The sequence below is a fragment of the Helicoverpa armigera genome, chromosome 18 (assembly GCF_030705265.1).
Source record: "Helicoverpa armigera isolate CAAS_96S chromosome 18, ASM3070526v1, whole genome shotgun sequence".
NCBI classification, from domain to species: domain Eukaryota; kingdom Metazoa; phylum Arthropoda; class Insecta; order Lepidoptera; family Noctuidae; genus Helicoverpa; species Helicoverpa armigera.
In genome coordinates, this window is record NC_087137.1 from 2,185,608 (window position 1) to 2,201,900 (window position 16,293).

The 16,293-nt window shown below is 36.0% G+C and overlaps 1 protein-coding gene across 2 annotated transcripts in view; it reads right to left on the minus strand.

Annotated features, from left to right (window-relative positions):
- Positions 1–110: 110 nt before the first annotated feature.
- The window catches only part of LOC110373200 (neuropeptide CCHamide-1 receptor), a 144,667-nt gene continuing 128,484 nt past the window's right edge, over positions 111–16,293 (minus strand). The window contains exons 5-10 of one of the 2 annotated variants that reach the window (XM_049849201.2): positions 8,722–8,852; positions 5,398–5,586; positions 4,880–4,983; positions 3,813–3,950; positions 1,984–2,097; positions 111–1,564 (exon numbers count right to left, since the gene is read on the minus strand). In XM_049849201.2, the coding sequence (XP_049705158.1) occupies positions 1,510–1,564; positions 1,984–2,097; positions 3,813–3,950; positions 4,880–4,983; positions 5,398–5,586; positions 8,722–8,852 (731 nt within the window). In that variant the 3' untranslated portion in view covers positions 111–1,509. Of the gene's footprint in view, positions 1,571–1,983; positions 2,098–3,812; positions 3,951–4,879; positions 4,984–5,397; positions 5,587–8,721; positions 8,853–16,293 lie in introns of both variants that reach the window. The other variant, XM_049849193.2, reaches the window with a different exon arrangement.

The window sequence follows — 16,293 nt, forward strand, 5'->3', positions numbered from 1 at the left end:
TTCATAAAACATTTAAAATTTAATATACTCGTTGGAGGTATACCTTTTACCCAAATATTTCCATACCTATTTACTCTGTACGGTAAATAAGCTAAAATTAAACAACAAAGTTATTCAAAACTATAATTTATTAATGTTTTATTATTAATCATTTTAATTAAATTCAACAGATTTTATATACAAACATTAGTACAAAAGAGTAGGATGCAAATTATGACTAGACAAGAAATACAATAAATTGTGTGTTTCGAGATTGACACTCGAATTTTACAACTAATGAATGACTAGCTTCCGCCCGAGGTACCTCCCGGAGGACCTATGTACCTCCCCACATGGATAAAAAGTAGCTTATACACGTAGGTAATAAACAAACTGAAATTCAGCATAGTTTTAGCCATACTTAGGATAAATAAGAAGGCCAATTTGCACTTAAAATAAATCAAGGTTTAAAATATTTCTTGTTACACATTATTATTAGTTTTTTAATGTCTAAGACTGTATTATTTACAATAATTACATTGTTTACAGTTTGTTAAGTTATTTAAGTCTAAATTAATTTCAATAATTTCCATTTATACATATTCAACGGCTATTTTATTGTATTTACATCGTTTGGATATGTAATGTAATTTGCTAGACAATTAAGAGCTTTTTAAGAACAAAAATAACTTTTCTAATAGTTACAGTAACGTTTAGACAGTATAAAATATCATAATAAACAAATGAGACACTAATATAAAATGGTATTATACCGTTTACCTGGGAATTATTACAATCGATCCATCCGGTTTTCTATCTTTAGAGATAAATAAAGCAACAAGAACTTCAGTACCTAAAAGTTTGCTTTACTATTTTCTTCAGGCGCTATGTTACTTTTGGTATGAATACATAAAATTATATACCTAGTATGCAATTCTAATTTAATTCATAAATTAGAATACGTTACTGCTCTTTTACATTTTCTGTGTCAATTTTTGAAAGCCTGACTCGATAGGCACTTGTTTCACCGACAAATGTATTCAATATTTTTGTATACTGCCATATATTTCCACATACTTATCCTGAAAAGTACATTATTGTTCATGGTCACAAAACAGCTAACAGTTTAGAGTTTGTAAGATGCACAGATGCTGTTAAAATTTTTGTAACTCCAAATAACCAACCAAGTAATACCTAATCAAAATAACTTTCCAACAATTAGAAAAGCAGGAAAAAACAATTAGAAATGCAATACTAATGGTCAAGTTACTTTCAGATCTGATATTACATAGATACAGGCTTTACAAATCAACACGACCGAAAATTATCGACAGGCAAGAAAAAGCTCTCAGTGCTGCTAACATCCTTGCCATCAAAGTTAGTTTCTAGAAGAGTTACGCCGTTCGCATTCTCACAACACTTAGGAAAAGGTGCCTTACAATCTGTCTTATAGACAAAAGATTTGCTATAGTTCTCTTTGGAACGTTCCTGGTTGTTATTAGCCGTGGTCCTGAGGCCACGACTCCTTCCTCAGAGCTTTGAGGAGCCGTTGTTGAGAAGTCTGATGCTGCTCTCGCGGCCAACACTGGTGCTGGAAAAGAGGTTGGTATCGTGGTAAAATAAATCACAATTAGATTTTTAACCGTCTTCCCAAAAAAAAAATTAACACTTCCTGAAAGTGTGTGTCTTTTTAGTGTTTTTGGAATGCGTTTTTTTAGTTTTTTTTTTTAAGAGTTTGGTTCATTAGGTCATTGGGATGGTGGTATTAAAAATTGTATTCTTGAAAAAGAGTTGGTTTCAAAGTCTGGTCAAATTAGACCCAATAATAAGTGTGAGGTTACAATTCAGGATGTCGGAATGTTCAAAACACTATCATAAATGAAATGTACATAAAAATCCCCATTGACAAAGTTATTTGTCCAAAACGAACTAATTAACGAACTTATGAACAAAGAGTTACCAATTTTGCCAAAACAACTTTAATAAAAAAAGAGTGTAACTCACGTCCTATTCACCATACTGATGTTGGTCTTTCTGCTGGAGTGCAGTCTTCTCGAAGTGGACAACGAGAGGGAACCTCGTGGCCCATGTGTCGAACTGCTGCGACAGAGGAGGTACCTGGAACCAGTTTTATGAAGCGATAAAAAATATGCAACGAAGAATGCTATAGTTCTTGTCAAATAAATAGGGGTCTCCAAAAGTCGGTCACTGCTCAAAAAAATTAAATGTATCCATCCTCCGAGCCTTTTCCCAATCATGTTGGGGCGGCTTCCAGTCTAACCGGATTCAGCTGAGTACCAGTGCTTTACAAGAAGCGACTGCCTATCTGACCTCCTCAACCCAGTAACCTGGGCAACCCGATACCCCTTGGTTAGACTGGTGTCAGACTTACTGGCTTCTGACTACCCGTAACGACTGCCAAGGATGTTCAATGACAGCCGGGACCTACAGTTTAACGTGCCATCCGAAACACAGCCAATGGTGTCTAAGATCATCCTCCGAGCCTTTTCCCAATCATGTTGGGGTCAGCTTCCAGTCTAACCGGATTCAGCTGAGTACCAGTGCTTTACAAGAAGCGACTGCCTATCTGACCTCCTCAACCCAGTTGCCCGGGCAACCCGATACCCCTTGGTTAGACTGGTGTCAGACTTACTGGCTTCTGACTACCCGTAACGACTGCCAAGGATGTTCAATGACAGCCGGGACCTACAGTTTAACGTGCCATCCGAAACACAGCCAATGGTGTCTAAGATATACTTAGAAAGTACATACAAACTTAGAAAAGTTACATTGCCTGACCAGGGATCGAACCCGCGCCCTCATACTTGAGAGGTTGGTCCTTTACCCACTAGGCCACCACGACCTCTATGACGACAATGGTGTCTAAGATATACTTAGAAAATTAAATGTAATCTAAAAAAAATAAATTTATGAAACATTTAAATTAAATGTATGAAATAATTTAAATAATAAGTAATCAAAATAATAATAAGACTTATATTGGATTGGTTAAGATCAGATCAAATAGATCAAAGTTTCGTTATTCTGGTTTATCACTTGAACATGGCCGATGGCCGATTTCAGACCGGTAAGGTTAATTCATATAGGATATAGCTATCTTTGGATTAATTGAAGAGAGCTGTTATGTATATTTTGACTACCGCGAATTCACTAGTCGCCAACTTTAGTCAGCAAAGTGTGTAGAAGAAATATCAATAGTGAGATACAAGCATAGAGTGTGTTGACCTCCCAAGAAATTCAAACAATTCCTTTGTGAAGTTAGGGACGGTCAAAGTTCCGTACCAAAGACCTTCACATACCGGTGAGGGTCAACATATTAGTTAGAAAAGGAATTTTTGTAATCAGGCACATTTTTGCCAAACTAGAGGTGATGTTGTCGCTAAGTATTTGTCGATCGCCAAGCTAAACTGTGATAATAACCTGCTGATTAACTATTATGAATTTTAATAATGTTTCCGTTCAGATACGAATTTATGTAAGGGTATTTTTGTTACGGGTCGTAAGAAACAAGAAATTCTAACCAAAGAGAATACAGTATTTGGCCAAAGCAATTGGATGAAGGAGATCAGATAGGCAGTTGCACCATGTAACACTTTTGTCCTAATCTGAATCTAGCAGCCCCACGATAGATTGTGAAAAGGCTACATAGATGATCAAATCAAATTAAAACTCGTTTATTCAAACTTGGCTACAAAACAGCACTTTTCGAACGTCAGAAAACAAAAGACAACCCACAAAACGCCCACCTATCACCACTTCCTATATGTGTTTTTGTTGGGAAGAAGATGATAATGTTGAAGTTGTATAAATACCTGTTAAAGTGTTTCCTGAAAATGCCGCTGGTGCAGTACAGGGCTATGGGGTTGACGCAGCTGTTAAGGAAGGACAGACAGAAGCCGATGATCCTCAGCGCGTGCCACCAGCCATTGTAGTCCCCTTGCGCTGTGGGGCTGGTGAAACATGTTAAGAGTAAAACGTTATCTAGCTGCTTACTTCTTAAACCCATAAATGTACGTATACATAGGTGTTCTATGTACTATTTCAGATATGAAAATCGGTTAGGCTGATTTGCCGTCATATGAATAGTCGGCATATATGAGATAGGCTAGCTTTAGCAATTATAATTTTAGTCAGGGTATGGAAGTAACTGACTGCTCACGAGTCTGTGGGCTTTTATAGCTGAATATCGAAGGAAGTCAGTAATATGAAAGTCGGAGAAAGGCGGTTTGTATTTGGGTACCAAAATATGGAGTAAAATTCGAAACCTTATGAACGAACATTATAATTATTAGATTAGCCGAATCGAAGTCGAATGTAAACCGAATAAGTCCCCTTTTTTGAAAAATGTTCTTAGTTCCACTAACACACGAGTTTATCACAAAAAAAAACGTGTTTGCAAAAGTGTGCTTTACTGAAATGTGATGTCGTATGTCACGTCTCATTGTAGCACATTAATATAGGTCACGTAACACTTTAGTTCGTAGATGTACTCGTGAGGCATTCTACTACATACGTGCCTGGTTAACGAAGTATAATGGCTAGTTTCTAGGACTGCCTAGTATTTTTTTCGTAAGTAGGTTTATTTACATCTAAGAGGAATAAAGTTTTCGTCAACGTCACGCACGCGCGTGTTTTGTTTATACATTTTGCTTAGTCACTAGTCACTTTCGGAGTAGCATATTTGACTATAGCTAATTTTGAATTTTGTTCGTATACGGAGATTAGATCTTCTTATGACTTTGATATATTAAACAAGCGTATATATTTAACTGTATGCAATAAAACAATTATCTCCAGTCAACCTTAAGGCGATGCAGAGATAATATGGTAACGTTTGTGGTAGCACTTGGTGTTCTGTATTAAATATGGTTTCTCTTACCAGTAATAAAACCACATCATGAAAACGTGAGAAGGCAGGAAACACGCGGCAAATACTAGGACGAAGGCTAGCACAGTCACGGCGACCTTTCTTCTCGCTCGCATCTGGAAAAAATAAGAAAAAAAGGTATTCATTCATCCGTTGGTTCTTACATATTTCCACGTTCACGTATGTGAAATGTAAAAGACGTGGTGGCAGAGATTAAGGCAGTCTGTCAATTACGAGATCGAGTTTAGGCCAGGCAAGTACAAACTTTGCTTAATTATATGTAATTTCCAAGAGTATTTAGGATATAAAAGAAAGACTGAAGGAAAACACTGGATGAAGCTAACACAAAAAAAAGACTGAATTCGCTATCCTTCATTGACAGAGAGTCAATGCAATAAATGATAGTAATTGTCGCTCATTCTTTTTCTATATGAGATGAGGCCTGTGTCCTGCGGTTGGATAGTAAAAAGACTGATGACGATATACGATGACGATACGACGATACACTTTAAACTTTCAATCAAGTTTACCTGTCTCTGAGTCCCCTGCATCTCTCCAGGAACATTTTGCGTGCTGAGGACCAAATGTCGTGCCATCAGTATATAGAACAGAGCTATGACGGCAAGCGGCAAGGAGTAGTACACCAGGAATCTCATCAGCACGATGCCTCTTGGGTAACCTTCTCCCCACTCCACTGGGTATGGGTAACATACTAGGAACTGAAAAGAAAATGAGAAAAAGTTGGTTAATGAAGTCAGTATTTACTCATAAAGACAATTTAAAGCAAAAACTGTGTTTGAACTTTTTTCGTTACTGGACCGTTATTTTTCGCTTTTTTTGAACTCACAGGAGGTAGCCAATATCTGTTCAAAAAAGTTTCGAAAAAACGGCGAAAAATGAAATGAAATGGCTACAGCTATAAAAGGAAAAGCAATCACGGATCGACACATGGCACGTTCGTCTAAAAACAAGAGAGAACGCTTTACGCGTTGTCTGTCAGCATAATACCATTGCCATTGGCTATGTCATAAAAAAATAGAACCTCAGAGCGCTTTATTGTTTCTAACGACCTAACCTCCCACTCAGAGTCATTTAATGATTACTTAAGCCATTCCTTAGTGAAGGATTTGTATGACATTCCGTCACTAAGGAGCGAATTAAGTAATCATTAAATGTCTCTGAGTGGGGAGGTAAAAGTATTATCACGAAAGGTACTGCAGCACTTTGAACCATATCGTTTGATTTGAAAAAGATTATCCTTTCTAGAATCTAAACTGATTTTCTTTTGTTTCAAATTTTATTTACTGAATAACTTATTTATTCCCGCTGAAATGGATTATGCTGGCTGGGAAATGGATTAATTAAAGAACCGTATTCGTCCCTCATCTGCGTCGTCATTTGAACTAACCGTATCAACGAGATGGCTCTATAAAATCGAGTATTCAACTGTAACGTTTTAAACCTATGTACATTCCACTATGAATTCATGTCTCTATGGAAAACTTCAAATATTTGATTAACTTTGGCGGCCAACTGTTTGATTACGTGGGTGTAAAACTGTGTGATATGAAAATGTTTTTGGCGGGCTCAGTGGACGGCGGCCATCTTTGTTTTCCCTGGGGACGCGGTAACTGTAAAATGTGGTCAGTTGATACAACGTGGTTACTCAAATTAGAGTGCCTAAATATGTAGTGGACATTATTGGTATGGTATATTTTAGTTGATAATTGATAACATTTTATGAAATGGGGACGGACAATTTTGTGTTTGTATACTTGTAAATGTCTATTAATGACTTGAGACCCGAATGGGTATGATTGATAATACCTACATTTTTTCGTATCAGTATTTAAAGCCTTAACCGTCGTATCACAAACACTTTTAAACCTCCGTCGAACACTTGCTTAAAAAAATGTCAGCCCGTTTTGCAGCCTAACTTTTTTTAGACCAGTGTTCAACAGATGTTTAAGTTCTTGTAGTTAGGCTGTCAGAGATTAACGAGGTTCACGTGTAACTGACCACTTTATCAAATTACACATGAACTTTAATTTGTTAAGTGCAGAACTGAGAGCTGCAATAAATTGTGTTTGTTGTATCTAAGACAAGACTGACTAAGACTAAGAAACTTTCCCCAGTAGATCGTATCAGAGATTAGAAAAGTGTAATTAGTTCTCCCTGTTAGTTTCCAACAAACGTTTGTAAAGTATTGGACTTTTCACGAAGCTTTGAGAAACAATCAATACTTCAGTGCTGTGCTGCATTTACTTGTGAGGTTATTTTTATGTACTCCTCCAGTAATCCTCCCTTATGTATGTGTTACCCATATTTACCTACTCCATTACGAACTATCCCATAGGTACCACCGTATTGTACCTTATACTAAACTTCCTTTTGTACTCCCCATACACTCTCCTAAAGTCGCCCTTCATACTCTATAAAGTCCCCCTATAGATAAGCCGCCCGTTAATGCTAGTCTTTTTTGCTGTCCACCCACGTCCGATAAATTGGTGACCAATCTTTTGTAGGAGACAAATAGAACACATGAATAGCAATAGTGCACACATTAAAAAAAAAAGTCTGTCAGAAAATCCTTGTCAGAACGTCCTACAAAAAATCTGACGCGGGTGAACAGCCCTAAATGTAGAGCTTAAATATAGTCTGAAGTGGCCCTGTGTTGCCATAAGTTGAATACGTTAAAAGCGTGTAAAACGTACGTAGTGTTTGCCAAACAAGTTAGTTCACTCAGCGCTCTGTGGCTGCGATGGACGCTCGAGTGGGACAAGCATGGCTACGTACTATCGGGGATACTGTCGCCTGACCACAACTAGGTTCCTTTTTGCTTATTCATTAGAAAAAAAACACTTTCTTGCCTTGTCCTAAAGACCTTAAATGAACGATAAATATTATGCTTTCCTAGAGGACTAAATCTATAAAAGGGTCTTCTTTAAATAGCATCAGAGGATATTGATTTCTGGCACTTACGCGAATATTAGACATTTAAATGAAACTACTTCTAGACATTTAAATAAACTATTAGTCTGCCCGTGACCATGGATGCTGTAAAGGATCCGAAATGTCGGGATTAAATACTATTAATAGGTACGGTAGACTGCACATCTGTGGTAACTGTCATGCACCTTAACTCAATAGTAATAAGTACGATTTTCCTATAAAACTGTTACCACTGACCTGAAGTTGACTGTACCTATAACCGCGATAAAATCCATACAAGTAGTTTTATTTAAGCATCATAGGATTTAAAAGGCAAAAAATCACCAGGGATCAGGTGGAAAAGTCCGTGGTAGTACATAGAAACATTATGTCGAATAGTATGAACCTACCAACCCTCGTTATTTTAATTTAGGTTTGTTTTTTAGACAAGTGGACAGTGGTCGAAAGTTTGGCTACCAATGAAAAGTGGAAAATATCGCCACTAGTAAAAAAGTGGATGAAACGAACTGGAGCCATGTAGAATAGTTGTTTATTTCATTTTTAATATTTTTTGATACAGTTGATTTTCATTGCAGTGTGATACATAATTGTAAAAAATAAATCGACAATGTTTTCTTCGACAAGGGCATGCAGCTTTGTTAATCCACTGCTTAATCCTAACGTTCTGTTATGCTAAAATTTTAAACTGTGATAGCAAGAGCAACTTATTGTCCAATCGAAAAAACTTTGCAAAGCTTAACGCATATTATTGTGTTCTATATCCAGATTTCTTTTTGCCAACGTTACTGAATTAAGTTACCGCTCAAGAAACGAACACGCCAATCTTATTATCACCCTTTTCGTCACCCTTTTCAAAATGCCATCAGGCTGAACTATTCCAATAAGTACTCAACGTGGAATACCTGTGTAGTGGGGTTGACGACGAACGCTCTCACGTACGAGCCGATGTACGCTGGAGTGGCCAGGACAGCTGCCAGGATCCAGATCCCGATTGCTGTGGCTACCGTTAGTCTGGTGGCTCGCTTACTGCCTCCTGAGAAAAATGCATTTTAATTTAGTACATAGTTTTATTTATTCGGTATTTATTATCATATCATATTATTTATTTGCATTCCACATTGTATAAAGTAGGTGTTACAATTTACTCTTATGGAGCTTAAAGTTTCAAAGTCAAAAACGTTATTGAATCTAAGCTAGTTTTTTTAGCACTTAAAATTACAAAAAGACAACCCCCAGTTTATGGATGTTTGTCAAGTTCTTCATAACCTTGTAATGGAGTTTGATGAACCTTGGAAGAAAATATACATAGCTGTAAGTGTCCACATCAGAAAAACATCTAGGCTACTTTTTAACAAGCCCTATCAAACATCAATATAAAATAGTATAGAGACTTTACTTTCAATAAAAAAATACAGCAGATTTTTTTTTCTAAAATAAATCTTGATACAACCTCAATGTTTTCTAATCTTAAGTAAACAAAACCTCAGTATTCCGACATAGGGTTATAAATACAGGTTAAGAGTGATGGTCACAGGTGGCAGGTTTCAGGACCTATATCAACGCCGCTTACGTTTTCAGAATACGTTTCTGGTAATTTCTTAAAACGTGACTTTTTTGTCCCGGCCTTTGCATCGGAGGGTTAAGTTTTTTACCGTATTTTGGTGGTAACATAAGATCGGGTTAGACGGTTTATTGTGATTTAAGGATGTTTGTTAAAATATTTATATGGGTTGAGGTTTGAACCAACTTCCCAAAGAAGAGGAGGTTTTCAGTAAAGATTTTTGTATTTTTTGTATACTTTTATAATCGGCTTTTTGATTACAGTTTTATGTTCTCATTAGGTTTATTGGATGAGCCAATATTTGACCAGCGAAAAAAGAAAAAAAAGCTACTAAATAGTGTTTTTGACACAGCTCATCCAGAAATATATTTTCATATTTTATGAGCAGTTCTACATATTAAGCTCATCAATCATAAAAATATTGATCTGTCTGTCCGTTGACAGGCTCGTTAGTCTAGTGTTCGTAGAGTAGGCGTGAGTTTCTGGAAATTCTTAGAATCTTGGACAAAGTATTCTCATGACACTGAGAAGCACATAAATACAAAGATAAAAGAAAGAAAGGAAGAAAGAAAAATAAAAAAAGAAAGATAGATACTATACACTAGCGGTTTCCCGCGGTTTCACCCGCGTCCCGTTAGAACTACTGCCTGTACAGGGATAAAATAACGCCACAAGTTTTTGAGTTTATCCATAACAAATAAAAATATAATTTTTTCATCACATTTTTGTGTACCTGTCCTAAAAATAGATACCTACCTACAAAATGTTTGTACCCAAAATTTACCATTTTTAAGCAAACGTTACCTATATTGAATTTTTCAAATATTTTGCTCTTTATAACATAGCCCGTATTGTATCGAAGTAATATTGCTTTGTGAATGAAAGCAATGTCACGGGGCACAATATACGTATTGAAATTCGATATTACGAATAAAGGTCGGAGCACACATGTGAAATCGGAAACAGACTCCTGTATCTAGGCATTGTCCGGAGGCAAGCCAATTACGTTACGATTTCGATTAGACAATATTGCACTACGGAGTATCATAGAATTGTTTAATATATATGGTATATTGAGATCTTAATATTAAGATCAGTTTCACATACACTACCGTTATTGGTACAGAGATATTTAATTTTTGCTTTGCTCTAATGACCTTAAATAAAAGTTAAATCTATGAAGTTTTTTCTTTGAATAGCGCCAAAGGATTTTTTTTTGCGGGTAAGGAAGGAAGAACCGGAAAAAATCATCAGTAGTCAGACGGAAAAGTCCACGGAAGACATAAAAAAATAAAAATCAAGTATCTAACAATTCAGCCATTAAGTAAAAACATCTACCCAAATGCCAAACAAATATGATTTTTTTGAAATGATAGGGATCTGTACGGCTCGAGTAGGTAACGATCCCTTACCGAGTTGACAAGTGTGCCACGACCCTTTACCAATTCAATATGAATGTTTACGTAATGAGAAACGTGGATACATGGGACATGGACCTCATCGTTTGGAATTCGGTGAGGGTTTTATTGAAGGAAATATTAGTATGTTAACGACTGGTTGGTAGGTTTTGTAGATATACCAGCTACTTCTATTGAAAAGAGGTCAAAGGCCAAATGTAATATTTCTTTGTTGTTTTAGGATGTTATTTTCGTTATAGTTATAGACATTGGTGTAATAATAGGTAGGTTTTAGAAACTATTGTATAATGGGTATGTTTAAATATAGGATTCTTGATTATCCGTGCAGAATTTTATTTTGACTTTATTTTAAGTTTTTTTGTTATAACTATCTACTATCTAAACTAATGAATAAATGAGGAGCACTTTCAGATAATCTGATGTTCAATGAAATGAATGACGTAAACATAGTTTATTTACACTATGTACTATATAGAGGATAATATATACCTATGTATTTATAGTCTTTGATTCACTGGCTTTTATTAAAGTAGAAAATAATTTCCACCACAACATAACACAAACAATTGAAAGCAAGCCCTTAGCAGTAACAAAAGCTCAATAAAGTTGCCAGTCACAATTAATGATTGGAGTTATTATTGTCATTGTTTAGTGTTACCATAAACCAGGGGCAGCAAACAGTTTCCAGCAACAGAGGTTGTATATCAAGTAGATTTATTTGTAAGAAACAGGTAAAAGGAAATATTAACTGACGTTTTATGTGGTTTGTGAGAATTATGTTTGTTTTTTTATTTTTGCTGTGGACCTGGCTGAAAGGAAAAATGTGTTGTTTGGAAGATAGGTGATTTAAAACCTTATTTGTGGGAAGAACACATTTTGACTGGACTTTAAGTTCGAGGCGTTAAGTCTGTCATTGTACACACGCAAAAAAGTATTTAATAAATAATAAAATATAGTAGGTAGTTAAAAATCAGAATAATCTTAATTTTTTCATATATTCCTATTTATGTGATGTAATTCCAATTACCGTTGATTTCTTAATCAAGTTAATCACAAGACGTAGAACCCCCAAAAACAGTATTCTATTTCTATTAATTAAAACATTCACCCATTAAAGTCGGTCCAAATTAAATTTAAAATACCGCTATAAATTCGAGAAGCAATAGTAAATCATTAACTGAAGAATTCGGAAGCGCAAATGTGTTTAATGGTATAATTTATCTTGGCTATACCCGGCTTAAAATACCTATAAATATTAACATTTAGCTTCTCATTCTGTCGACAAGATATTTATAGGTTTTCTCATCAGACATTTCTAATTTTCTTGGTAGGAAGATGAAGTTTGTAAAGTATTTCTAACGGCTTCGGTTATAGAGTTGAACTAAGTCTAATAAGTAAAACTAATATAACACTAATATTAGGTATAAAGTGGAACTTTTGATGTTTGCATGTTTGTTAATCTTTGACGCATAAACTTGGCAGTAATAAGCTGATACGTCAGAGTAAAATATAAACTACTAGCCGTTTTCCCGCGGTTTCACCCGCGTCCCGTGGTAACTAGTGCCCGTACCGGGATAAAAAATATAGCCTATGTTACTCGTGCGTGGATAATGTAGCTTTCGAATGGTGAAAGAATTTTTAAAAACTGTCCAGTAGTTTTTGAGCCTATTCATTACAACCAAACAAACAAACAAAGTTTTCGTCTTTATAATATTAGTATAGACATGTTATCCTGGCGTACGGAGCACGAAGCTCGGGACGTGGATAAATACTTTTCTAAATAGTTTTGTCATAGTATGTGAAAACTATTAAAATATTCCCAGTAATTTGTAAATTAATTCTGATCTTCATACCAATATCCAAACAAAAACAAAACAATCGGACAATCAAAACAATCGGATTTCCACCCTATGATTTATTAATTGCTTCTACGCCTTCTTTTGTCTTTCTAACATAAAGTTTTGTTTCAGTTAATTTCGACGCTGACCGTACCTACCTAAGCATAAACTATTCTTTTATAACACCACAAATCCATAAGCCAAAAAAATATTATTAGCTACGTATTGCTAAGAAATATTAACGGCAAAAAACTTTTTCGTTCTTAAATTGTAGTTTCATAAAGAAATGTTCAAAACTACAATTATACTGCGTATGACAGGGGACTAATCGCTTTCAAAAACGCTTTTCATGTCATTGAACGCAACAACTATTTTCAATTTACACATAAAACGTGTTAAAAAGAAAATAGTGTTACTACGAAAACTGTTTTTTGAAAGTTCCCTTTGTGTTTTAAACATATTTACCCACTTCAGAAACGAATATCAATTTGGGTATTTACCCTGTCGATAAGTTATGGAATCAGGCGTTACTTTGACGAAAATTCATGACAGGAGACAAAATGTTATGAAAAATCATCATCTACCTAGCACTATGTTATAGTGGGCTTCCAGTCTAACCAGATGCAGCTGAGTATCAGTTTATTACATGTAGCGACTGCCTATCTGACCTCCACATCCCATGTAACTGCATGGGGCAATAAACATGAAATTTTTGCAAAAATATTGAGCGTTAATTCCGCGACACAATAAATTGTGGATCGAGGCTTATTTATGAACTGTTACAAATAAAGGTAGTTTTGGCCTGACTGTTCGAATTCTAGTTTCGATGTAACATCTTACTCAATATGTCAGACTAATAGAGGTATAAGGTATTACCTAAGCTTTATTAGTATTCGTACTTAATTAATTCTTGAAGCGTAAGTGACGTTGCCACAGAATAATAATATGAGATTATAACTCCTTGAACGTCAAATAACATGCTATAAATATATACAGAACTAGCTGTTACCGCGGTTTCGCCCGCGACTTTAGAAAATCACCTCACGTTCTTAGATTAGGTTTTTTTAATAGGCAAGTAATTTTCTTATTGTGAGTTGCACCTTCAGTTTCCTTCGTCCTTTTCAGTTGTCAAATCGCCGATTTGAACTATGGGCGGTTATGGTATGGTTATCGTTATAGTTAAATGGTAAAACTCACCTTTAGTGTCCAATTTACATGTCAATTACTTCAACTGTTCATCGTAAAATAAACCCAAATTAATATAGACAAACTCACGTTTCCTTCACCCATAGATAGTAATAGTTATATTAATCTGCTTTAACATATATTGGATCGAAAATAACTACTTCGAGGAAAGGCGAGCACGTGCTTGCTTTTCGTGTGTTTCTCATCATTTAAGTTACTTCGCATCGCTTCTTCCATGAAACTCAAGCTTTTAGATAATAATTGATAAACGTATTTTGTATAACTCTTGGAATGAACAGTTCCAGTAGCTACCAAAGATCTTACAATGTAAATTAAACCGTAATCCGCTGTCATATGGTTGCAAATTGGTCAAACCGGTGATTTGTCGGCTGTTTAATACATAATTATTATAGTTTCAAATCAAATTGATTATACCTGAAGTTTGCGATTTTCTAACAACCAACGTCATACACAAAGCTAGCAACTACAATTTAAAATTGGAACGCAATAAATACCGTTTACATTCCATGTTTAAAAAAAACTTTAACTCTCGAAAACACCATAAAAATCCGATGTAATCATTACGTAAACGGAAGGAAACTCACTTGCCAACGCGATAGCAATAAACGTAAACTACTTAACATGTTTGAAAGTCCGAATTACGTGTGTAAACACACTGTCATGGAGTTTGTTTGAAAAATTCTCTCGTTTTACAGCAAACGAAGAGAATTGTACCATCTGTTTGTTTATGCAGTCTTTGTTTGGATCAGTAAAAGAAGGATTAAGGAACGAAGACCGGAGATGCCATACCTAATACAAATAGGGTAGTCGTCTTCTCCTATTTCAAATACGTATGGTGGGTATGAAAAAACGATCAGTTACGAGTGAACTAACGAATCGTTCGGGTTCTTTAAAACATCTGTCAACGATTTTTGGTATTACAAAAATGAGCGGGTCCAAAGAAGGCGCATTAGGGCGAAGACAGTAACGTTCGTCGTCCCCCGAACGCCCGCATTTTGGCGCGCTACTTTCTTTGGAGATTTTCCGTTATGGCACCTCCGCTAGTCATTTGGTTCTCCATGGTTTTGATAGAGATGCGGAAAGAACATGCTAGGAGCGAGAGCTTGGAATTTTAATGAATGTCGTAAATGACAATAACGCGGATGTTTCATTGTGATTTTAAACTGAAAATACATGTATTATGTATGCAGCTACGAAAGGGTTTCGTGTTCAGTAATTGTGTTCGTTCCCTAAACTAATCAATGGTGTATCTGTTCTTAAGTTAGTATATTACTGGCAGTTTTCTTTGAGCCTTTACACAATGAACTTCATTAACCATTTAATAGGCCAGCTGTAAAGCTATGATAGAATAACAGATACCTAATTATATTTGATTGTTCACCGGGATTGTTAGTTTGTCATTGAGTCCTTAAGAGATTCCATCTTTTGCCCTAGTTATTAAATGATGTCGTTAAGACAGTTAAGCCATTTTCTTTGTCAAGTAGACCACTAAATAAGGCGAATATTCATGCTCCATTTAACTAAACGCGACGGCAAGTACCTATAATTTCTTTTAGATTCGAGGTTGACCTAGTCTGAATATCAAACAATTTATAAAGATAGCTGTAAGACGCTGATTAATATTTATTTTATTTTTGTGTTATTTTTTATCTTGTTAAAAGTTTGGAATCCATATTTAAATTTTCTTGAGTTCATATCAGCACCAACTTTAGGTGACTCTTAGTTAGACGACACTTCTCATCGCCGCGATATTCAATGACGTCGATGTTACGTTGAATTAATTGGCCTCTTATGAAATCCATTGAAACCTTTCACATGGACACCGCACGATTACACGCAGCCTGCTGCCTGCCAGTTCCGCGGTGTCATGTGGTAGTCGCTTGATGCCTGTAGCACACCTCCGCTGCGAAACCCAAAAGGCGAAACCGCCATAGTTTCGCTGTGAGTTGTGAGTTGTTGGGCGGCGAAACAATAGCGAAATTCCCTGCTCTAACGTACAAAACTGACTATGATGTTGTCTCTTTCTAACATGATTTCGCTCATTTGCTTAGGCGCCGTCTACATCTCCGCCCTGGCGGACAACGGGCGGAGATGTAGACGGATGTAGATGCAAATGAGCGAAATCGTGTTAGAAAGAGACAACGTCATAGTCAGTTTTGTACGTTAGAGCAGGGAATTTCGCTATTGTTTCGCCGCCCAACAACTCACAACTCACAGCGAAACTATGGCGGTTTCGCAATTTGGGTTTCGCAGCGGAGGTGTGCTACAGGCATTATATTTTAGAGTGGCTCATTAAATAGGTCCATATTTCTCTTCCTTCTCCTCATCCCTTGCGAATATCATCAGCAATGACAAGTCAAAATAAAAAGTCCCCAATGAACTAAAAAAAATATCAAAAATCTCCCTCAAATTGTTGCGTTAACAACAGCAGCTATTTAAACTGCGTGCATC